General features: G+C 47.7%; 1 protein-coding gene across 7 annotated transcripts in view; it reads left to right on the forward strand.

Moving 5' to 3' along the window:
• BCL2L1 (BCL2 like 1) overlaps positions 1-23,612 on the forward strand; it is a 78,354-nt gene extending 54,742 nt beyond the window's left edge. For 6 of the 7 annotated variants that reach the window (XM_086932702.1, XM_086932696.1, XM_086932700.1 and 3 more), the window contains exon 3: positions 22,469-23,612. In XM_086932702.1, the coding sequence (XP_086788828.1) occupies positions 22,469-22,606 (138 nt within the window). In that variant the 3' untranslated portion in view covers positions 22,607-23,612. The remainder of the gene's footprint in view (positions 1-22,468) is intronic. The other variant, XM_086932697.1, reaches the window with a different exon arrangement.
• The last annotated feature ends 399 nt before the right edge of the window (positions 23,613-24,011 follow it).

A 24,011-nucleotide genomic window follows, 5' to 3' on the forward strand; every position in this document is an offset into this window, starting at 1 on the left:
CTGTGAACGGCGCAGTGGGGATGGGCTGTGAACGGCGCAGTGGGGATGGGCTGTGAACGGCGCAGTGGGGATGGGTTGTGAACGGCGCAGTGGTGATGGGCTTTGAACGGCGCAGTGGTGATGGGCTGTGAACGGCGCAGTGGTGATGGGCTGTGAACGGCGCAGTGGTGATGAGCTTTGAACGGCGCAGTGATGGGCTTTGAACGGCGCAGTGATGGGCTTTAAACAGCACCTGGAGATGGGCTTTGAACCGCAGAGCAGTGGGGATGACCTTTGAACGGTGCACTGGTGATGGCCTTTGAACGGTGCACTGGTGATGGCCTTTGACCGGTGCACTGGTGATGGCCTTTGAACGGTGCACTGGTGATGGCCTTTGAACGGTGCACTGGTGATGGCCTTTGAACGGTGCACTGGTGATGGCCTTTGAGCGGTGCACTGGTGATGGCCTTTGAGCGGTGCACTGGTGAGGCCTTTGAACGGTGCAGTGGTGATGGGCTTTGAATGGCAGCGCAGTGGTGATGGCCTCTGAACGGTGCACTGTTGATGGGCTTTGAACAGTGCAGTGGTGATGGGCTTTGAATGGCAGCGCAGTGGTGATGGCCTTTGAACGGCGGTGCACTGGTGATGGCCTTTGAACGGCGGTGCACTGGTGATGGCCTTTGAACGGCGGTGCAGTGGTGATGGCCTTTGAACGGCGGTGCAGTGGTGATGGCCTTTGAACGGCGGTGCAGTGGTGATGGCCTTTGAACGGCGGTGCAGTGGTGATGGCCTTTGAACGGCGGTGCAGTGGTGATGGCCTTTGAACAGCGGTGCAGTGGTGATTGGCTTTGAACGGCGGTGCAGTGGTGATGTGGTTCAACAGTGCAGTGCTGATGTGATTTGAACGACGCAGTGGGGAGGCGCTGTGAACGGCGCAGTGGGGAGGGGCTGTGAACGGCGCATGGGCTGTGAACGGCGCAGTGGGGATGGGCTGTGAACGGCGCAGTGGGGATGGGCTGTGAACGGCGCAGTGGGGATGGGCTGTGAACGGCGCAGTGGGGATGGGCTGTGAACGGCGCAGTGGGGATGGGCTGTGAACGGCGCAGTGGGGATGGGCTGTGAACGGCGCAGTGGGGATGGGCTGTGAACGGCGCAGTGGGGATGGGCTTTGAACGGCGCAGTGGGGATGGGCTTTGAACGGCGCAGTGGGGATGAGCTTTGAACGGCACAGTGATGGGCTTTGAACAGCACACTGGTGATGGGCTCTGAACGGTGCAGTGGTGATGGCCTTTGAACAGTGCACTGGTGATGGCCTTTGAACAGTGCACTGGTGATGGCCTTTAAACTACCCAGTGGTGATGGCCTTTGAACTGTGCAGTGGTGATGGGCTTTGAACGGCACAGTGGTGATGGGCTTTGAACGGCGCCGTGGTGATGGGCTTTGAACGGCGCAGTGGTGATGAGCTTCGAAAGGGGCAGTGGTGATGGGCTTTGAACGGTGCACTGGTGATGGGCTTTGAACGGTGCACTGGTGATGGGCTTTGAACGGTGCACTGGTGATGGCCTTTGAACGGTGCACTGGTGATGGCCTTTGAACGGTGCACTGGTGATGGCCTTTGAACGGTGCACTGGTGATGGGCTTTGAACGGTGCAGTGGTGATGGGCTTTGAAAGGGGCAGTGGTGATGGGCTTTGAACGGTGCACTGGTGATGGCCTTTGAACGGTGCACTGGTGATGGCCTTTGAACGGTGCACTGGTGATGGCCTTTGAACGGTGCACTGGTGATGGCCTTTGAAAGGGGCAGTGGTGATGGGCTTTGAACGGTGCACTGGTGATGGCCTTTGAACGGTGCACTGGTGATGGCCTTTGAACGGTGCACTGGTGATGGCCTTTGAACGGTGCACTGGTGATGGCCTTTGAACGGTGCAGTGGTGATGGCCTTTGAACGGTGCAGTGGTGATGGGCTTTGAACGGTGCAGTGGTGATGGGCTTTGAAAGGGGCAGTGGTGATGGCCTTTGAACGGTGCACTGGTGATGGCCTTTGAACGGTGCACTGGTGATGGCCTTTGAACGGTGCACTGGTGATGGGCTTTGAACGGTGCACTGGTGATGGGCTTTGAACGGTGCAGTGGTGATGGGCTTTGAACGGTGCAGTGGTGATGGGCTTTGAACGGTGCAGTGGTGATGGCCTTTGAACGGTGCACTGGTGATGGGCTTTGAACAGTGCAGTGGTGATGGGCTTTGAACGGTGCACTGGTGATGGCCTTTGAACGGTGCACTGGTGATGGGCTTTGAACGGTGCAGTGGTGATGGGCTTTGAACGGTGCAGTGGTGATGGCCTTTGAACGGTGCACTGGTGATGGCCTTTGAACGGTGCAGTGGTGATGGCCTTTGAACGGTGCAGTGGTGATGGCCTTTGAACGGTGCAGTGGTGATGGGCTTTGAACGGTGCAGTGGTGATGGGCTTTGAACGGTGCAGTGGTGATGGCCTTTGAACGGTGCACTGGTGATGGGCTTTGAACGGTGCAGTGGTGATGGCCTTTGAACGGTGCACTGGTGATGGCCTTTGAACGGTGCACTGGTGATGGCCTTTGAACGGTGCAGTGGTGATGTCCTTCTGGTCCCATGGTTCGACTAAGCTTTTTATGTTATGGGAGTTTCTGTGGTATTGCCCTGCAGGCAGGCTCTGAAGAACAACAAAAGCTTGGCTTGTCTTGTGTGCTTGAAACCTAGTTTGCTGCGGACGCACCCGTTTCACAATGCACGGGTGCGAATAAGGTGCAGTTCTGGTGAAACTAATGGAATAAAGCTTTCTGTGGGATGTGTCACAGCCGGGCCCAGTTCTGCCCCTCTTGGCTTGTAGCAATGAGCTGACTAATTCAGTAAGTAGTTTTACTTCCTGTGCGTTAAGTGTGTAACCATGGTTACAGGAACAAAAGTACAACCGGTGGAGGAAGGTACGGGGTGCAAGCATTTCTGAAATGTGCGAGTGTGGCCGAGCTAAAAGAGTGACGTATTCGACCTGGAGGGTATTGCGTGCGTGAATGCGGGCGTGTGGTGCGTGTACATGCTTCTGACGAGGGCAAGGCATCCTGTGTGTCATTCTTCCTTCTGTACACATCCTAGGGGGTGCCTGGGTGAGTCTCAGGTGTCTCCCTGGGTACCCAGCATTCGTCACTGCTGAGGAATGTCAAACATTTGACTTGGATGTCCGAAAGCTTTCAGCTTTGAACATGTTGGGACAAGTCTGTTCTGGCACTCACACCCGGGAGTGGGCTCGTTCTGATGCCCTGGGCACCCCCTGGTCCAGGGGAGGCGATTGTGTGAACAGAGCGTCGCCCCGGGCTCCTGGCGTGGGTTAATACCAAAGGAAGGCAGGCTGGGGGTGACAGTCTGAATGACTGCCACCAGTTTGGTGTTCCCCAGGATTCTGCTCTGAGCTTGTACCCCATGGGTTGTCACTGTGCAGGTCTCAAGCAGTCCCTGGCTCTGTTACCGGGTTGACTGTTGCTTTTAATCTTGTGCGGCCCAAATTTACTTTCAGTAATGGAAATGATCTTGGTGTGGACAGTCAAGCACTTGTAACCAGTCACGGTGACTGTACAGGGCCGCCATTCACTGTCGGCGGCGAGTCACTTGTGTGCAACGGTGACCTGGGCGAGTGCGAAGTCCATCCTTTGATGTTCTTGGCAGTCACTAAGCCCAGTTGAGCCTGATCTGCAGTCATACATATCAAACTCAGTTCACATCAGAGAGAACTAAGGAGGGTGGAGCAAAAAGTAATGATATTACAGAGCCCCCCCCCCCCTCTTCCCCCCATTTGTGAGACTCCATTGAGGCTGGAAGAGCCTACAGATGTGGCGAACTATGAGACCCTCCTCCAAGCTGTGAGACGCCTGTCCAAGGACTGGGTTTTGAAGTCTTTGCTGTTAATGCCCATCAGAGCTGCTGGGGCCGAGTGTATGTAGGTACTCAGAATGGCTTAAAACAACCAGGTGGGCGGTGTGTATTTATGTATAGGTCTGCTCCTGACCACCGGGAAGGGGCAAAACCATGGCCATGTGCAGAAAAAGTGATCGGAACAGAGCAGCCACTGCCTCACGACAAGGATTCTTTGGAGAAGGGTGGCACTAATATTTGCTCCTGTACACATGGTGACATCAGTGGCTACCCCCTGGATAGAATTATCTAGTCCACTTTTCATATTTTGTCTGTTCTGTACATTGCATTCTCATGTCAGCTAAGGGCTCAACCTTCTAGGTCTCTCTGCTGGCATACCATTGGACTAGAGGACATCTGCTTAGATATTACTGTTGGCGGCAGGAACTTGCTGTCTTCTATTCCACTAGTTGTTGCATTAAGCGGTGCGAAACGTAAGAAGCTCTCAGTGACAAGTTTTGTGGATAATTTGGTTGTTTGCAATATAGTGTCTCCTACTTGTTGGGAAGCCTGCTAGAGCTCAGAAGCCCATGTGCACAAAGTGCCCGGTATTTTTGAGCAAATTTTAAGCTCTGTAGAAGCATTACATCAGCATCTCTTTGTCTTTGACATAAGTAGTCTTTGTCATCCTTAGCAAGGACTGGATTGTAACCAGATGTGTTCCAGTCTTTCCCTGATTGTCAAAAGCACCCTCTGGGCAAGAGGCTCTGCATTCAGTGCTGCACGGTTTCTATGACTGTCATCTCCAGAGCTTCCCACATCTAGCTGAGCATTGTATGCTGGATTTTGTATGACAACAAACATGCCTATCAAGGCAGTTGCTTCAGGAACCAGTGGCCAGGAGTCTGACTGCTTCCAGCTAGGGCTTTGGCCCTTTAAGGGGAGCCGATCAGTCCTTCTGTACTCCAGGGCTTTGGTTCCAGTAGGGCCTGGATCAGTCCTTCTACTCTCTTGATCATGCATCTTTAACCATGGCCCTCCTTTCTGTAAGAGTGAGCTCCACCCCAACGCGTCATGGTGCCTGCACGGCCCGATAGACACCATGCTAAGAGCGAGACCTTATCGCCTACCACATCCAGTTCCTTTTCTTAGAATCATGACTTGCTGCAAAGCCTGCTTCTCAGAATCTGCCTTCTGGATGTTCGAGGAATCTATATTCTGCTCAAAATAAATGCATTGCCCTCTCTCGTGAAGTATCGCACAGTGGTGCGGTGCAAGCTAAGTGTGTTTTGCACCCTGGGGGTACAAAACTTCAAGATCACATAGTGCTGCTGTATGCTGTAGCATGCAGCACTTGTCTGTCTCTTGTCTACATCTCTTTCCCACCTTATATATCCCTACTTCCCTGCGTTTTTAGGCCTTCCGGTAGCAAGACCTTTCAATTTTACTAAATTGATATGTAAAATACCCACATAGTGGGGATTTTGGCCAGCCCTCTTCTTCCATTGGTCTGTAATTGTGCCATTCACATTTTTTTTACTACAGCATGGGACAGTGGGTCAGCGCACTGTGAGTGATGGGATCCTACCCTTACACAAGGGACAATATCAACCCACAAAGAAGTTCCCATCATTACCAGGGACTACTATGTCTGTGTATCTTTTTTGAGACCCAAAAATATTTTCACTTTTAGTCCGGGTTTCCCAACAATAAAGTCTTGTTAAAATCATTACAATGGAACAATTAGCAAAGCCAAAAGACTGCCTGCCAACTCCAGCTTGCTTTTGGAAGTGAGTGACTGCAAATTTCAGAAAGTGTCCCAAATTGTTCGTAATTTTGATTAAATAATGTGCCATGTGCAAAGCCAAATACTAGCATTCTTGGTGTTTGAGCTCTCTCAGCGCCTGGATTCTAAGCCGTACAGCAGTGAAGGGAAAGTGTGTGAAGACTGAGAAACTCTCTCTGGGTAACGTACTCTATTAGTATTTTTATAGCCCTGCCTCTGCACGCCTCGAATCGCCCTCTGCTAGCTACAGGCTTTCCATCACAGACTGAGTCTTTCTTTGGTGACATGTTGCGGGTGTTGTGTATCTCCGGTTGGGTGACAGTGTAGCCTTCAGTGAGCTAGGGATGAAGGCATTGGCTGCTGTGTCTCTCTCTGCAACTAAGCTGGCCTTCTCCTTGCATTGCCTGTCATGGTAGCCGGGATTTTAAGATTATACAGGGGTCAGACTCGAGACAAAGCCTCTGTGCCTCTGTATTGTTTAGTGGACCCTACTGGCTTTGTTTCTGTATGCAGGGTGAGCGGCTGAACCTGTCAAGCAGCTTGAGATCACCTACCGAAGCTGCAGCCAGAAACTGGGAGCATCAAAGTAGATTGGACAGTTTCTGTTATCATCTTACCCCGCATTGTAATCAATACTCACACAACACTATCATTGGAGTGGGCTTTGGATTTGCTCCTTATTTGTAATCGGATGGGTAGGTTTCTTGTCTGTTTCAATTCCCTGCTCTTTCTGATTCAGTGGCTTTCATGTGCCTTCTTGTGTTTCACACCCCTGGAGCGTTTAGGTTTCACCCTTCTTTTAGATCGGTTGAGTGTGGCCTTCCACTGCTAACGCCAGGAACTATATTTATTTTTAAAGTTTTCTTTGGTATTTGAGCTTTAGTCCTCGATGGGAGTGCATGTCCGGGACCACTTTCTCTTTTGCTTAATTTCTCTTACCGATTTCCCACCAGCTCCCCCCCCCTCCCCCCCGCCTCTAGCAACACATCCTCAGTGTCATCATTGCCGCCCCTCTTAACTCACTGACACAGCAGCAGTGCTTTATATCTCGCTCTCCTTCTCTTTCTTCGAATGTTATATTGTATACATGTAAAAGGCCGCCATGTTGCATCTAGACTCAAACTGCCTGCCATCTTGGAATGGCCTTTCAATTCAATTAATCTGCTTCATTTCAGTCTTGGAGTAAACCATAAAAGCATGGTAACACCGTAAGTTATAGAAGAAATTAATCAATGAAAAAGAAACATACGGCAACATGAAATGAAATGAAAAGAACATTTATAAAGCGCGGTAGCTACCCTGAGGCGTCCTAGCGCTGCAGACAAAACCAAGGTGAGAGAACATGGGGAGTCTGTTCTAGTTGTTAAACAGCTGAGTTTTTAGCTTTTTTCTGAAGGATAGCAAGTTGTGTTCTGCGCGCAAGTGAGGGGGAAGGAAGTTCCAGAATTAAGCCGTGGTATGATGCAAATACAGTAAGGCCCTGTAATTCAGCAACACACATAAACAAGCATTTACAATGCAATGGTCTCTGCATTATTAAAGGTAGAGCTATTGGCATTGCTCATTATATATATTTTTTTTAATTTGTTTTTTAAATCATAAATAAATGGCGTTGTCATTATATTACCAATAGCTTAATCGCTTGCATATGCGAGACCTATTGCATTTGCACCCACACACACAGAGAGTCTCCCACACACACATACACACACAGAGCCCCCCCACACACACAGAGCCCCCCCACACACACAGAGCCCCCCCCACACACAGAGCCCCCCCCCACACACAGAGCCCCCCCACACACAGAGAGCCCCCCCACACGCACACAGAGAGCCCCCCCACACGCACACAGAGAGCCCCCCACACGCACACAGAGAGCCCCACACACGCACACACAGAGACCCACACACGCACCCACAGAGAGCCCCCACACACACACACAGACACACACACACACACAGAGCCCCACACACAGCCCCCCACACACACAGCCATACACACACACACACAGAGCCCCCCCCCACACACACAGAGCCCCACACACACACACAGAGCCCCACACAAACACAGACCCCCCCCCCCCCACACACACACAAACACACACACACACACACACACACACAGGCCTCGGTCTTCATCATATCTCGGACATTTGTTAAGGCCGCTTCCAATAGGCCTGGGGACATGTGGTTAAAGAGTGGATTGGTGAGGTCAATTGGACCACCGAAGTCAGCGCTGCATGTAGGAGGAGTTTCCTTATGGTTGCGCCAATGGGAGCACCACAGCGTTATGGAATGAGAGTGCTTGGCTATACTTGACGTGAACTCACGAGAGAAGCGCTTTTGTGTCACACACGAGTCAACAGGGCGCTCTCAGGACAGGTTACATGGGCTCACTCTTACTTGTTATCTGTGGGCTCTCTACCGACTGCAAGGAGACCGGAGCATCTTCAGTTCATCTCTTCTGCTTTGTTCAGCGCTCGTATAAATAATTAACAATAACCCGAGCCTCTTCTATAGATTAAACAATGCCTGTCTAGTGTTCACGCGCTTTGAGTGGCGTTCTAGCACTTCCGGTGTAACAGTGATGCTGATGGCCAGACGAAGAATAAAAGAGCCAGAGCCCTGGTCAGCTAGCATTTGTCACTGTAAAGCGCCGATCAGCTCAGAGAGCGCAGCATGGCATGCAGCTGCGATCAGGGGCAGTGATGGGAAAGGGCGGGAGCAGAGGAGCGGCGCCTGAGGGGGGCCGGAGCTCAAGGTCACACGAGCAGGAATGCCCGATAAGGCGCTGGGAACAGCGGCAGCTGGGCCGGCATGGACGGAGAAGAAGCCGGCCCTGGAGAGCAGGGGCTTCAAATATGGCAGGAGTCTGTGCAGGCAGCGTCCCCTCGTACGCGAAATGACTTTGATTATTGAAATGACAGTTGAATAGTGTGGTGACAGGGGTAATAGTGCTTACCTCTCTGCAGTGCCGGTTGGAGCGTTCGCCTCCTCAATGCAGGCCGGGGGCGGTGGGCATTGGGCCCGACTGCTTGTTCGGCTCTGCTCTGCCCCTGGAGCCGCTTGCTTCATGCTGGAGGTAGGTCAAGCCTATACATATACATATACTGCACGTTAGTTTTGCATATCTCATACTTTCTGTGCTAATTGAGTGGAGCTAGACGACGGCTTGCGCCTCCTGGATCGCTGGACCCGACTCCCCATGCCCTCCTTGAGAGCGTGCTGAGCCTGCGCGCGGCCTCCCCAGCTCTAGCACACCTGCGCTGGATCATCGGCTGTTGGGGAGCTGCGCAGTGGGCCTTGCGCGGGCTCGGGTCTGCGTGTCTACCTGGTGTGTGCGGCGGAGATGGCGGGTGCAGCGGAGGAGGCTGCTGCTGCATCAGTGGCTGAGCTGGGAGGCGAGCCGCTACCGTCTGTTGAAGAGAAGGGGGTGGGGCCAATGCTGGTGGCCGGTGGGGGGGTTGGTGAACGTGGCTTTGCTCGGTTTGCTGGTGTTTGGCGCCTGGCGATAGTGGCGGCACTGGAGCGGCCGGCGGGATGGCCCAGACGAGGGCACCGAGGGGGAAGCCCCAGCCCTACTCCTCATGAAACGCCGGGACTTTACTGTACAGCAGCTGCGGCAATATGGGGGTATGCCCTGCGGAGAGGACAATGTCTGAGGGTTTGGGTCTTCTGCCCCACCGGGAGAGCGCCGCATCCTACTGGCTGTTAACGGGAAGGTGTTCGACGTGACCAAGGGCTGCAAGTTCTACGGTCCTGGTGAGGAAGGAGAGGGCATGGGAGGATGCTAGTTGTTGGTGCATGTGCATAATGGGTTATTTAACTTCTTGGGACAGTCATCGGTAGGATTTTGTGTACTGTAGAAGCCTGCTCTGGATTATATGGCTGTGTGTGGGCGCGGCGACATGGTATGTTTCAGTAACATGTGGGTTACCAATACATGGAAGGGCAAGGGAAGTGGAAAGGGGTGCCAAGGGAGTGTGCGTGAGTCTCACTACTAGACTGAGTAAACCCCTGAACAAGCGCTCACCATTTTTTGAAGCTAAGCCCCGTCCTTTTCAGATTGGGGGTGTGTTTTTTGTTGAGTGACGGATGATGTCACGGTGAGAAAGAACTCAAAAAACACGCCCCGAATCTGGAAAAGACGGGGCTTAAAGGGAGTGACGCCCCTCTCCTCCAATGGCTGGCCAGCATTTACGAGGCCTGCCCATGGAGAAGAGGGGCGGGTTCAAGCCCCCTAACTAAGAAACATTAAATCTTCAGACCGAACTACGGAGCGCAGCCTATGGTCCTCGACCTAAAAAAGAACAGCCATGAATATAACATGCTGAAGAAAGTTAAAAACACAGTGTCAAGAAAAGGTTAAAAGGGGGCCAAAAACAAGAACACATATAAAAAACATAATAGAGTGAATTAAAACAAGAGGCAGTACTTTAAATGTTCTGGACTGTACGGTACCGAGTACCAGCACTTTTTAATTTTGAGAGGGGGGGTACCAGCACTTCTCAAGAGTGACGTAATACCTTTAATTGGAGAGTACTGGCACTTCTTAGAAATAAGCAGGCACTCTGGGACAGGGTACCTGCACTTCTATTTTTCCATTTAAATCACTGACAATAGGAATTGCCTAAACTGTAAAGCATGTTTAAGAAAGGTGGTCACGCCAAAACAGACCTCTCGGTTCGAGATGGACTATAAATACAAGAAGGCCGGGATATGACGATAGTGAGTAGTGCCCCTCAGCAGTGGGATAAGTAACATCCTGGCATAGCTATTATAAAACCTGCAAAAAAAAGGTGAAATGAGCTAGAGTTTGAAGGAAGCGCTTATCACAAGGGCAGACCAGGATTTCCTTTGGAATAAACTGGCCCAAACGGGAATGTAAGTTGACACCTAATCAGTCCCAGTCAAACCTGGTAAGGATAACCCTGTGCCTTCCACTCGTCACTGTTGCCATGTAAGGTTCCATGCCCAGAGTGGCTTATACTAAAAGGGACTCATTGTTTGCAGGTTCTGTAATTTACACTCCTCCCTGGCCTTAGTCAGGAGGTCCTTTTTAAAAGCGACTTTTTGCCAATTTTCGTCCTGGGCACTAATGTGGCCAGGCGAGGCAAATATGTCCAGTCTGCCCACCTTTACAAATCTCTTTGGTCTTAGCAAGATGGCCACTACATTGCTTACGGATCAAATGTGACCACAGTTACAGAAGTATATAAAGTACCTTTCCAAGATGGCTGCCTGCTTCTTTTTAATTTACCAGTGCTTGCACTGCCATTCTACAAGCATTGGCAAAGTCAATATCGTCTGTAAACAAGTATTGGCAAATAAGAAGCAAATCGTTTAGCCAATGCTTGTTTTTCTTCTTCTGACATCCCTAGAGAGCTTCCCAGGCTCCCACCAAGTTCTGTTATGCATGCCCTTTTTAAAAAAAAAATGTTTTAAAAGATTTTATTAGGAAAGACATTTTTTACATACACAGTACAGAAATAGCGAAGGCAATACTGGTCTTGTTCTAGCGTCATTCGTTGCCGTTAGTATACTTTAGCTATGCTGAGACGCTTATATGTTGAGTATGCATAATCGAACTATATCATTTGCAGCATTTTAAACGTTCCTGTGCTTTGCCTTCGTGAGCAGGAAGCGAAAAGTGTGAGCTAAGAGATAGGTGGGAGAGAAGGGAAGAGGAAAAGGCGGACGTGGAGCTTGGTATTTTAGTTAGTGGCCTTGACTCCAGAGCATTGCGATGTGAGGCATCAGGGGGGGGATGTGAGGACGCGTGGGCAGTTTACGGAGGTGTGTGTGAGTCTAGGTATTTGTCCAGGGTATGCCACATCTCGCCCTTTGAGCTGCCTTGGGTTGAGTGCTTCTGTGTTACGTTATCCGCTCCCCTTAGGAAAGTGATCTAGTTGAACCAACTTTTGAAGGAAGATTTCCCTGTGTCTTTCCAATTGGAAATTATAGTTTTAGTTGCAGCTGTAAGTAGGAGGTCAATCAGGCTGCTATCGTTTTTTGAGTGGATTTCTGGGGCCATGAAAGCAGTGGCTACATTAAGGATGTCTGTTTGTGGCTTGTACCCCGTTACGTTATATATGAATTCCCTTACCTTTCCCCAGAATGTCTTTACTTTGGGGCAGTGGATGATAATGTGTGCTAAGTCTTTGTTGTTTATGGCAGTTCCAACATAAATAGTTATTGCTGAGCCTGACGGCCGCCAGGCGAGCTGGGGTCCAGTACGCTCTATGTAGGAGCCAGTATTTGGTTTGTGCGAGGGTTGGGGTGACTTTAATACTAGCTGCTGATGTCCAAAGGTGTGCCTTTTCTCTCTCGCTAAAGTGGCTGGTGTGCAGCGTTTCCAAATAATCTATAGTTTTGTTATTTAATCTTGTTGTCTTTGGGCTTAGGAGTTTATATAGGTTTGACGTTTGGTGGCCAATTTTGTTTAGGTTAGCCATGTATCGGTGGATTGTTGCGACATCTTTGCTCAGGCCTGCTTTTGTGATAGCTGCCTTTATTTTAAGAAAGCTATAGAGTTCTATGTCCGGAAGGTCGTACTCTCGTTTTAGGCAGGCAAAAGTGGTCGGGGTATCGTGCTTCTCTAGTTGGCTTGGGGTCGAGATACCTCGCTGAGTCCATGAGACCAAGCTAAGTATCTTATCCTTGTATTTTATTTTAGTGTTGAACCAGATGGATTCCCATTTTGTGTTTCTAAAGCTCTTTTCCATTCTTTTGTCTACTTTTAGGAGGGCGCTCTTGGTGTTTTTGAGAATTATGTTACTAGCCTCTGGGTGTTTGTTGGCTGTAAGTAGAACCACAGGGTCAAGACCTCTTAGTATTGCTCTCTCTAACTCCAACCAAGTTGGCGTGTATTCCTGCTCTGGCGTGAGCCAGTAAATCCCTTGTTTGGCTAGACAGGCTGTCTGGAATGTTTTGAAATTGGTGATGTTGAGCCCCCCTAGGTCTTTGCTCAGCTTTAGAACCAGCACTTTTTAATTTTGAGTGGGGGTACCAGCACTTCTCAAGAGTGACGTAATACCTTTAATTTGAGAGTACTGGCACTTCTTAGAAATAAGCAGGTACTCTGGGACAGGGTACCTGCACTTCTATTTTTCCATTTAAATTACTGACAATAGGAATTGCCTAAACTGTAACGCATGTTTAAGAAAGGTGGTCACGCCAAAACAGACCTCTTGGTTCAAGATGGACTATAAATACAAGAAGGCTGGGATATGACGGTAGTGAGGAGTGCCCCTCAACAGTGGGATAAGTAACATCCTGGCATAGCTATTATAAAACCTGCAAAAAAAGGTGAAATGAGCTAGAGTTTGCAGGAAGCACTTATCACAAGGGCAGACCAGGATTTCCTTTGGAATAAACTGGCCCAACAGGAATGTATGTTGACACCTACTCAGTCCCAGCCAAACCTGGTAAGGATAACCCTGTGCCTTCCACTCGTCACCATAGCCATGTAAGGTTCCATGCCCAGAGTGGTTTATACCAAAAGGGACTTGTTGTTTGCAGGTTCCGTAATTTACACTCCTCCCTGGCCTTAGTCAAGAGGTCCTTTTAAAAGCGACTTTTTGCCAATTTTCGCCCTGCGCACTATTGTGGTCAGGCGAGGCAAAGATGTCCAGTCTGCCCACCTTTACAAATCTCCTTGGTCTTTGCAAGATGGCCACTACATTGCTTTCGGACCAAACGTGACCACAGTTACAGAAGTATATAAAGTACCATTCCAAGATGGCTGCCTGCTTCTTTTTAATTTACCAGTGCTTGCACTGCCATTCTATAAGCATTGGCAAAGTCAATATCCTCAGTAAATAAGTATTGGCAAATAAAAAGCAAATCGTTTAGCCAATACTTGTATTTCTTCTCCTGACATCCATAGAGAGCTTCCCAGGCTCTCACCAAGTACTGTCATGCATGCCCTTTTAACATTTCTCTGCAAGACCCCTCCCCACCCTTGTGCAGACATTGTGTGCCCTTGTATGCTTGATGGATTGCAGTTCCAGTAGGCAGCTTTTGGTATGTAGAGCGACAGCCGTTCAGAAATTGCAGATCATAAGTGAGAATTATTGCAGGCTTATGACCCATTACTAGGCGCGTTAATGTTGTGGGCGCTTTGGCATTTGAGTACCTCTCCTAGAACTACAAGAAGCCTGATGATCTGTTTATAAGCCAAACTATCTTCTGAGACTGTTGCATTTTGTAATAGGAGTAATTTTCTATGAGTCAGTAACGTAATGCAAAATGATGCACATGATTGGTCACAGCTCGAATGCACTGTGCCTCTCGCTTCTGGTTTAGAAGCACCATATATATTGCTGGTTAACTTAAATATGTTATGAATATTTTAATGTTATATTATGTGCTATATTGTGAGTCCATTATTTGGATTAATGTCTACTGTGTTCACTGGGTAAGGCTTTCTTACTAATTTGAACGTATTATGGACAAATCCGATAGAAACAATGTTGTGTTAATGTGTAATCTGCCCAGGTTGTGAGGAACACAGGGATACCCTATTAATTATTACTACATCAAACAATAAAAAATGCTTAAAGGCTGACCTCTTTGAGAAACTAGTTGTTTACAGAAGAAAACTGAGGTTATTAGGATACATCTTGAAGCTTGGTACACTGGACTGTTCCCAGCCTCCCATCACGAGCCTCCGTCCCAGAAAGCAACTTTTTGAACTAGAGACCAGGCTCACTTCGAACTAATTTTAAATGAACGTTTTCCAACTGCCTAGTTGGTAGATCCATTTCCTGCTAAAATTGAGAAAAATCTTGGACCAGTAATTAGTGAAAGAGTTTAAAACCTAATTAATTCCTTCTTATTTAGAGGAAATGTCTTGGATCATTCTCTGGAAGAGACATTCGTGACAACATATTTGATTAAGCTACCGCTGGCCTACAGATGCCAGCAAATAAACGGATTGGAGAAAGTTGTAACAGAGCAACTGTAATACTTTGAAGCAAACAACTGGCTTAATCCATTGCAAGTGGGCTTTTGATGAGGTATGGTAACAAAGCTGTGATGTTGGTTCTTGATGATCTATGGTTGCAAACCGATATGGGGTAACAACAGCAGGTTTGGTCCTGCATTCAAACTAGCCTGGCTGAAGAGGGGTGTTACCCGAAACCGGTCCCAGTATGCTTGTTTCCGGTCCATGGAGGACCTGGCCTAGGAGTTCGGGCTGGACTGTTCCCTTGAGGCACAGGGTCAAGATTGATTTGCAAATGGCTGGGTTCGAACTGGGGTGGCAAAGTGAGCTAAAGAATGATGATGGATTCAACCCAGATCTGTGACTGGGGGTGAGTATCTGAAAAGTTTCAGCACTCTTTCCATCATCTCCTTGTGTTTGCTTTGGTCCTTTTTAGACCTGTTCGTAGCCTTTGATAGTGTAGAATATCCGATTGTCAACATGATGTGCAAATTCTGGATCCGGGACTCCACTTTGGCCTGCATTCCATACTTTATAGCAAATCAATGTCAGTATCTATGTATCTCAACACCAGGCCATATTTTTGCATCCTTTTCTATCCTTTGGTTACCCAAATAATTCTACTCTTTCCCCATTATTACATAATAGTAAGATGTCCCTGTTAGATGGTGAAGTCATTTGTCAGAGTTTTGTTTTTGGATGATTCACAATTATTGTTTAAAATGGAAAAACTCGAACCAAAATGATGCCTGCCAGGCTGTGATTGAATAAGGATGTTACAGGAAGAGGTGTGGCGCAGCGGCCAGGGCGACTGACTCCGGTACCGGGATTCACGGTTCGATCCCCGGCACCAGCGGCAGATCAGCCTAGCACCGTGTGACTCTGGGCAATAGCTCGTTGTAATTCAACCGCCATGTTCAGAGATTACAAGTCGTGCCTTGTGGAATAAAAATAGCTTATTTAGTCCTGTTTACTTTTTCCTTCGCATTTTGCGACTTGTGTTTATGCATTTCTGTTATTAAAGGCAGTACTAAGAGTACCAGGATGCTAAGCTAACCTCACTGGACTCTCGCCTCTCAGTTGGCTTGTGACCCGTGAGATGTTTTAAATGCGTGAGTGCAGCCCCGGTTTATTTTATTTACTGAACACAGTTTTGCATTTTCTCCGTAAATCATCGAAACTAATGCAATTGACCCATGTTTGTGTAGTATGGTTAGCAGTGAAGTAAAAAATAATAGTGCTATGACATTATAGCTTTTTTTGCTAACTTTACTTTTAACCGTGCTGCACGGTCATGCTGCTGTATGACATGGCTAAACGACATTGACAAAGTCAATAGCTCTCACATAGGTGAGACCTATTGCCTTTGTCAATGCTTGTTTTTTTGTTGCTTCTTAACACCCTGCTTTAGAATTTTCACACCCAGTCATCTAGAAGTTCAGCAACGCATTCAAAAGTTAAACTTGAATGTCCCCTTGTATGAATATAATTAAATGTAATTGATCCTGTCTACACCAAGATTCCATCACCATTAAATCAATTTAAATAGAAAATAAAATTTTATAACAATGACGTCTGGGTGTAGAATTCAGAGAGAACCCACAGAGAATAGTAGTTTAACCCATTCCATGCGTCTGACGACCACAGTGGGCGTGTGCGGAGGACGGCCGGGGGCCGTCCGAATCCCGCCCACTCATTAAATCTCTAGCACCGCAGCGAAATTCTGGCCACGGTCAAGGAGTTAGGTTGATTTCTACTGTTGATGGGACTTTGGCGTCATTGACATAAATGTGAAAGCTCACTCCAAAATCAACGGTATGTAAAATATCCTCTCAACATTGGAAACCTTCTAAGCATCTGCTCTAATGCATCCAAAGTGGTCTGGGAATCTAAGGCCAAGTTCTACGACACCCAACATAAGAGGAGCATCCATTCGAGGTATACAGTTCAAGTTGTCAAGAGATGAGGCTGTTTCTGCGAAATGTCAATGTACAGTTCAAAGTCTTTCCACTTAGTCCAAGCCAAAAATCCTCCATAAGCGTGAAAAAAGCTAAGCAGGACTCTACCCCGTCCCACCAGCCAAAGTCAGACAATATGGTGTAAGGGCATCAAGCGTAAAAATCTAAGCCCTCCAGTGTCACTCGAATCAGACCTGCTCCCCCAACTGGTCCCGGCGCACCCAGGTTTCCCTGGGCCATTGTCGACCAAGCAACTGGTAGCATTCTTCACAGAGGCCTTGCTGCAAATGCTTACGGTACCCTCTGGTGTCCGCCTTTAGGTCTCATGTAACTGCAGGGACCACCAGTTGGACTTCTGTCGACTAGCTTCTTGGGATCTGTTACTGGGCTGGTACCAACACTGTTTCAGACCTCCAAACTACCCCTAGGTACATGCTGGTTCCTTCTGTGCCTGATCGGCATTAATGCTGTTCTCCAACCCCGAACCTACATCGGTCCGCACCAGGGCTATATCATGGTACAAGATTACAAAATCTCGGCCAATTATTATACAACCATACTCTAATCTTTACCCTCCGCCTTGAGGCTTACTGATTCTAATGCTTTTCGGAACATACCTACTGTTCTTCGTGATACTGATTACAAGGAGGCTGATAACTTACTCTCCCCACCACCCATTACACTGATGATGGATTATATTTGGATATACAAAATGCCAGTGGACTATACCCGATCCCTGTTATGGAGCTAGACTCTCCACTGAGGTCACCGAAGGAAGAAATTGCCTCTTTTGCTGTAGTGGTACGAAGGGCAGCAGAAGACTTAGACTTGCAGTTGCCTACTATTGAGATTAAGGCAAATTTTCTAATTGAAATTCTCCAACGAGGGCGAACTTTATCCTGGCCACTCTTTCCGTTTGCTTAAGCCTTTACTGACACTTTGATGGGTATGTTGGCTAAGCCATGTTCTTTTCCTCTGGTTAGTCGCCCTGAAGCTAGTGGGCTAAGCCTGAGCCAACTATCCACATTTCCTTACTTGATAACCAACACATTTCCTGACTAGATAATCTAAAAGCCTGCTAGTACAGACTTCAACTATTCAGGTCAACCTGAATTCTTTTCCCTCCAATAATTCAGGTAGAGGACCTTACTGGATTAACACGTTTGAAAAGAAAACATTTGCGTTGGCCAGCTAATCTGTCACCTCTCTAATGCAGTATACCTTGTGGGTAGCTACAGCCATGCTTTATCAGACCTGGCAAGCGAAATCTTGCCAGCCGTCCCGGACAACCTCTGCCTCGGTTGCCCAAACGATAGAACATGGCCAAGATACAGCTGCCTGCTTCCCTGGAAATCAGACTGCATAAAACAAAGAGCTATTGGCAGCAGTCATGCTTTGAAGGCACACCTGTATGAGATGAACCAGGTTTTTAGGAGACGTGCAAGGGTATTTGATGGATATTCCCTTTGACGGGTTCAGGTTATTTGGCGAGAAGGCTGATACACTGCAGTGCTAAAATGATTTAAAGATTTTTGCATACAGTACAATCGTTGGTGCTTTTGTCGCCTACCAAACAGGTTCATCATTAGTACTGACACTTCAGAGGCTATTCCTGATGGTTGACTTGGAGACAACTCCAGCCTTTACAGCCTGTCCTAGAGCAACAGACCCTGTCTTTTCAAGGCAGAATATGCTGTAGCACCAGGGGCAACTCGCACCTGCAGGGTCAGCATTCCTCCAACCCTTCCTTACCTGCTGCAGCGGCTTCCAAGTCCTTTTAGTTTATTCTCATCGGTTTAGGACTAGTTTGTAGGAGGCAGGATATGTTCTTTTCTCCCCGGCTGGAAAACTGTCACTTGAGATAGGTAGGTTTTGCAGACTATTCAAAGGGGCTACACCTTGCCTTTCACTCTTTCCCTGCCCCATCTTTCTCCCACACCAGATCAACTGTTGAAGAATCACACTGCAAACTTGATTCAAGAAGTCCTGCTTCTCGTGTCCAAGGATGCTGTTGCGCAGGTGCCAGACTCGGAGAGTGAGATGAGAGGTGCTGCTTGTGGCAGTGTCTTATGCAAAGAAAGGCTTGGACTTCAGTCCTATGCTGGACTGCTGCCTTTATAAGGAAATATAAGTCCCATCAATGCCCCACTGAGAGGATTCCCTTCTTTGAGCCTGTCTTGTACACAGTGGCGATCAAGACCTTTCCATTGATCCAGTGAGTCGGGGACCGTCACAATCCGGGGTATAGGTAGGACGGCTCTGAGGTTTTCTGAACTCCTGGCCTCATGCATCCTCCTTGACTCGAATGCCGGATGACATGCGGGCCCTACAGTGAAACATCAGGTTACAATGGGACACACCACACTCTCCAGCATCATCCAGAACTTTTAGGAGAATGCTCAGGGTCTTCATTGGTGGCAGACAAATGTCAGCCTAGCCTACAGCAGACTCATTCACCCCCCACCCGCCCTGCCTAGACCTATTAGTTGAGACAGGCACAACATTGCTGGGGTTGGGAGGTCACCTGCAGGAGTTGGAAATCAGGTCTTTGGTCTCCAGCGGAGAGCCAGCTCCACATTAACCTTTTTGAAGCTTCAGGTGATTCACTTGGCCTGATAGCTTTCCTGTCATCCCTCAAGGCGAGGTAGATGCAGGTCCTCGGTAGAGTCATGACTGCTATGTGATGCTGCAACAAGGAGAGTGGAATAGGGTCCTGTTCGAGTGCGAGGAGGCCATATGCGTATAGAAGTGGATGGACCAGTAGTACATCGTACTGATAGCCATCCACCTAGCTAGGTTGCTGAATGCCAGAACAGACAAGCTGAGCAGGCGTTAGCTGCCAACTCACAAGGGGCATCTACATCTAGAGGAGGGACATATTCAACCGTTGGGGTATGTCCTGGTTAGATCGGTTTGCCACTGCTGAGAATATGCAGAGTCAACTTCACGGAGCACTGAAGGTTCCTCCAGGAAACTCATTAGAAGATGCATTTTGACTGTGATTGGACGTGGGTCTTCTGTACTACCATTTGAGGAGACATTGCTATCTCAGCAGCAGGGCAGGCTCCCCAATCTCCACAACCTACATATTCATGTGTGAAGATTGAGCAGCGGCAGCCTAATACTTTCGACTAGGTGACCTAGTTGGTTAGTGTCATCCTTGCGGCCAGACGCCCTTCCATGGTGTCCATCCACACAGGGTGCTGGGAGAAATGTGTTGTCTATGGTCATGCCTAATTTACCAGCCCTTTGCATGCCAAACTTTCAGATGTTTTGTTATTTTTCCTTCTGCTATCCCTGCAAGGACTTGCGGTGGCACAGTAAAAGGTGACTTGTCATTTTTTTTGCCTTTTTTTGTTTACCTGGCCAACCCGCTCTATTCCAATCGCCCGATGTGATGAGTTTAATAAAATATTTAACTTGCATGTTTCCCTATGTTCCCTGCTGCAATAAAAAATTTAGTTCTGACTTTTCTCATGTGCACTCCCTTTGAGCCACTGCACAGTTGCATGTTACTACCGAAGATCCAGACAACCTTTCTTATTACTATCATGCCAGCATACAACATGAATGAACTGCAGGTGCTTTCAGTGTAACCTCTTAACCGAACCTTTTTCCCAGACAAAGAGGTACTAAGGTTTCTGCAGGCCTTCTTACCAAAAGGTGAGACTCTTTTTAACATCGGCAAATCAGTGACTCAAAAGAGGAGAAGAGGCTCCATCGGCCCGACCATAAAAGGGTGCTGAGCTTCTAGACTCAGTGCCTCAAGGATCATCGTGTAGACTATCAGCTGTGTGTAGGGTTTTCTGGAGTGAAGAAATGAAAGGCAGTGCATAAGCAGACCGTCTCAAGGTGAACAGACTTCTGCATCAAAGTCTGTTAAACACTGTCCAAGAAATAGCCTCTTAAAAGTCTGCCGACTCATTGTACCTGCTCAGGTACACGACTATGGTGGAATGAGGAGTACAGGTTTTGGCCATCTGCTTTTCACAAAGCGCTGCTGGCAGGAAGGTCACTAAGCCCACTCGGTCCTGCAGACGTTTTGGTCTGAGCCCACTTATTATACAGACCCTCGCATTTTTGGAAAGTAATGCTACGGTATCAATTCTACAGGTTAATAATCTGAGGTTACAAGTATCCATTAGAAGAACAAGTTAATTATCTTTGGTAATGCTCTCTCTGGTGAATCCTCTATCCAACTGCAGATTCCTTGCTGACGTCCTGTAGAGTGGACACTGAACATCATAATAAGGTTCCAAGTTATGAATTTGCACATTGTCAGCATCATTTTGTGAGATGCTCTGTGTCTGAGGGTGCAGAAAGAGAAAGGTTGAAGAAACTGATGTGAGAGCGCAGGTTTCGTGCTCATATGCCCTCAGCACTGTCAATTCTGGGGCAGTACAGAATCACTGCAGAGCTACATGGTGCCAACTACTGGGGTGCAGGAACGTTGCAAAAAATTTCATTTGGATCCAGTCTGGTGCCTGGGAGCATTCGAAGGGTGTGAAATATGCGGTTAGATAGAAAATCTCAAACTCCTTCACCAAAGGTAAGTAATTTGTTCTTCTTGCTAGTGACATATGTGTGCTACACATGTGCTGATAACGAACGTCACTTGCGGTAGATAAAGTGGTTAGTTAACATCTGTTTACACTGGAGTAATCTAGACCATACTGAAGTTCATTATTTTTATGGTTGCTTATAAGTGCGCCTTACTTGCTTCAATTTGAGGTTGGCATTCACCCTAGAGGGCTTTGCTTACCAGCCTGTGTGCCGCAATGATCTCAAGGGTGTTTAAGGAGGTTTTTAGGTTGGTCTAGACCATTCTTCTAAAGTATTTGGGTATTTACAAACCTTTGACAATAAAATGGTTAGACTTAGTATAGGGTCCTTTCATGGCATGAAGAGAGGAAGGGTGATGTGGCCCAGTTTGCACGTTTTGATTTGTGCCCCAAAAGCATCGACTCGTCACTGTTTAACTTGTTCTTCTTGTTTTGTGGCTCTTGTACGTGAATTAGGCATACTGCAGCTTATTTGCTTTAAACCCAAATTTTTAGTTTTTAGTTTCAGCCAGTGGTGTGTGAAATGAACTATGAACGCGTCAAGCCCTCTTGGACTCCCTTGACACTTTTTGTCTGTAGGAGGGAGTGTTTGGCTGTGCATATCTGATCCCATCCACCATTGGCTACATACAACACACGAGGCTCTTGATGCCCATATCAGGTGAGCACACCAAGGAACATTATCATTCCTCCCAAGGTCTGCTCAATGTCCCCCTCTAAACATAGCAGAACACTGTGTTCCAAGACACTTAGCTGGTGACACATCACTAGTGAACTTTGCAGATTGCGGCCGGTTGACGTTTGACCTAAAGCTGAATTTCTCACCCTTTGCCAGGTCTCCAGTGGAACTAGCAGCAGACTAATGTTCAGTCAATTGCTGGGACCAGATCGATCATCAGTAAGCCCTAAATAGATTTGTATTTAAAACTAGGGTAGCTGAGTCATGATATAATCAAACACACATAGGTTGCTAAAGGAATGTGAGTAACAGCCCAATAAATATGAGAACACCTCATATAAAGGTTGCCTGTTTGTTGGAGCCTAGAGAGTTCCTTGGAGGGAGGGACATGAAATGGGAGGGGGAGGGGGATCGACTTCATGATGTCTCTGCAGGGTGAAATAACTGAGGGTTGGTATGCAATTGTAACATTTTAATGGTGTTTTATTGGATAACCATTTGTAGCTTTTTACTATTTTACCAACTTGCAGTAAAGGTTGGGGACTCTGCGGCTGTTTGTCACTGCTTAATGGAGCATTTGTCTTCTCTCACCGCTCACCCCCACCTGTACTGTGTACTCCTTGTGTTTGCTAAAGTCATGGGTGACCTGTGTTCTCACCTCCTTGCTTTTCTCTTTGCAGGACACTTTTGCAATAATGTACGGCAACGATGCAGCAGCAGATTCCAGGAGGAGCCAGGAAAGATTTGGAAAGTGGCTACTCACTGGGTTCACTGTAGCCGGAGCCCTCCTGCTGGGCTCCTATCTGAGTCGCAGATAGAGTGGACCAGTTTCGGTCACTGATGGGCATACGTACTTTGGATCCAGCACATGGAACAGACCAGCTCTGGCACCTAGGTCCAGCACACACGTGAACACCTTCTAGTCTGCAGCAGATCCACAGCTGGGAGAGTTTAACCAAACATATGGAAAATAAATGTTAGCCTTTAACCTATTTGAGATGCTTGTTTTATATCTTTAAGATATTCTCCTACATTATGTGTGATGTGCTGTAAAGAGTTGGAAAGGTGATTCGTCCTTTTATAGGGATAGTGTTTTTTTTTTTTTTTTTTTTTTTTCTTTTGAAGTAAAGATTGCTGCTCTGAATTCGTCAACTCAGGGGACGCAGGTGAGTGAGCTCTCTGCCATGTCCTGCTTTTATAGCAATTGGCCCAATGAGACATGGCATAGTCTCAGCCTGAGTGCTTTCGAACACAGCCAATATTTCTTCCCCACCGAGTATCTTGTACTCCCTGTTTGGTGTTTGCTGACACTCCTTTAGATGTGTAGCTTATGGAGTGGACAAGTTGCACGCACTTTGTAAAAGGGAAGAAGAGACTTCTCTGCTGCTATGTAGAGGATTATTGGTCTATAGCGAAACCAAGCGATTTTCAGACCGGCAAATGCCACTGTAAGGCCTTGAGGTTTATCACCATATCACGCTTTGTAGACGTGGAGACTGAGTTGCCCCTGCTTAACTTTGAGGCAATTGTTGGTAGGAGCATCTCCTGAGTTCTTTAAAGGCCTGTAGGCTTCTGCCCTAATGCTTCAGGGTGAGGTGGAAGGAGGCATTCACCCAGTTGCTACAACCCAGTGGGGCCGGGTGGGTGGTTGCAGCAGTTTCTACTTTATAGTCTTAGGAGGGTCATAATTCCTGACTCAAGGGAGGGAAAGACGCTGGTTCTTCTTCCACCTCCTGCATGTTCCGGCCTTTTGTTAGGGGCACGTTTGTAGAAGTTTTTGTGAAGGTAACCGTCCAATCCACCAATAAAAAACTCTCATATGTTTCCTTGTGGATTTTTGTGTCCTTTCATGGTTAGAATTCTGTTGCTGCCCTTCAATCATATTGTTTATGCCCACTCATGATATTTGTTGCTGAATTTGCAGGTTTAGTCTTATTCCAGGTTGTGTTTAGCTGCCATGTAGATTATCAGCTGATGGATAACTCTACTTGGTGGTGGACCCCTAACTTGTGTTGCTTACTTCATTGAGTAGATGTTCCCCATTGCAAACAGTATTGAGAATCAAAACACAATTGTGCTGGGACAGAAACACCAGTACAAGTCTAGCATGCACATCCTACCTGTAGCGAGAACAGACCCCCTCCCCACCCAACACAACTTTCGGTTTTTCACACTTCAGTTCCTTTTCTATGCTGCATATGAGTGGATATATTTTTGCCTAGC

Source organism: Lissotriton vulgaris, chromosome 7 (genome assembly GCF_964263255.1).
Source record: "Lissotriton vulgaris chromosome 7, aLisVul1.2, whole genome shotgun sequence".
NCBI classification, from domain to species: Eukaryota; Metazoa; Chordata; class Amphibia; order Caudata; family Salamandridae; genus Lissotriton; species Lissotriton vulgaris.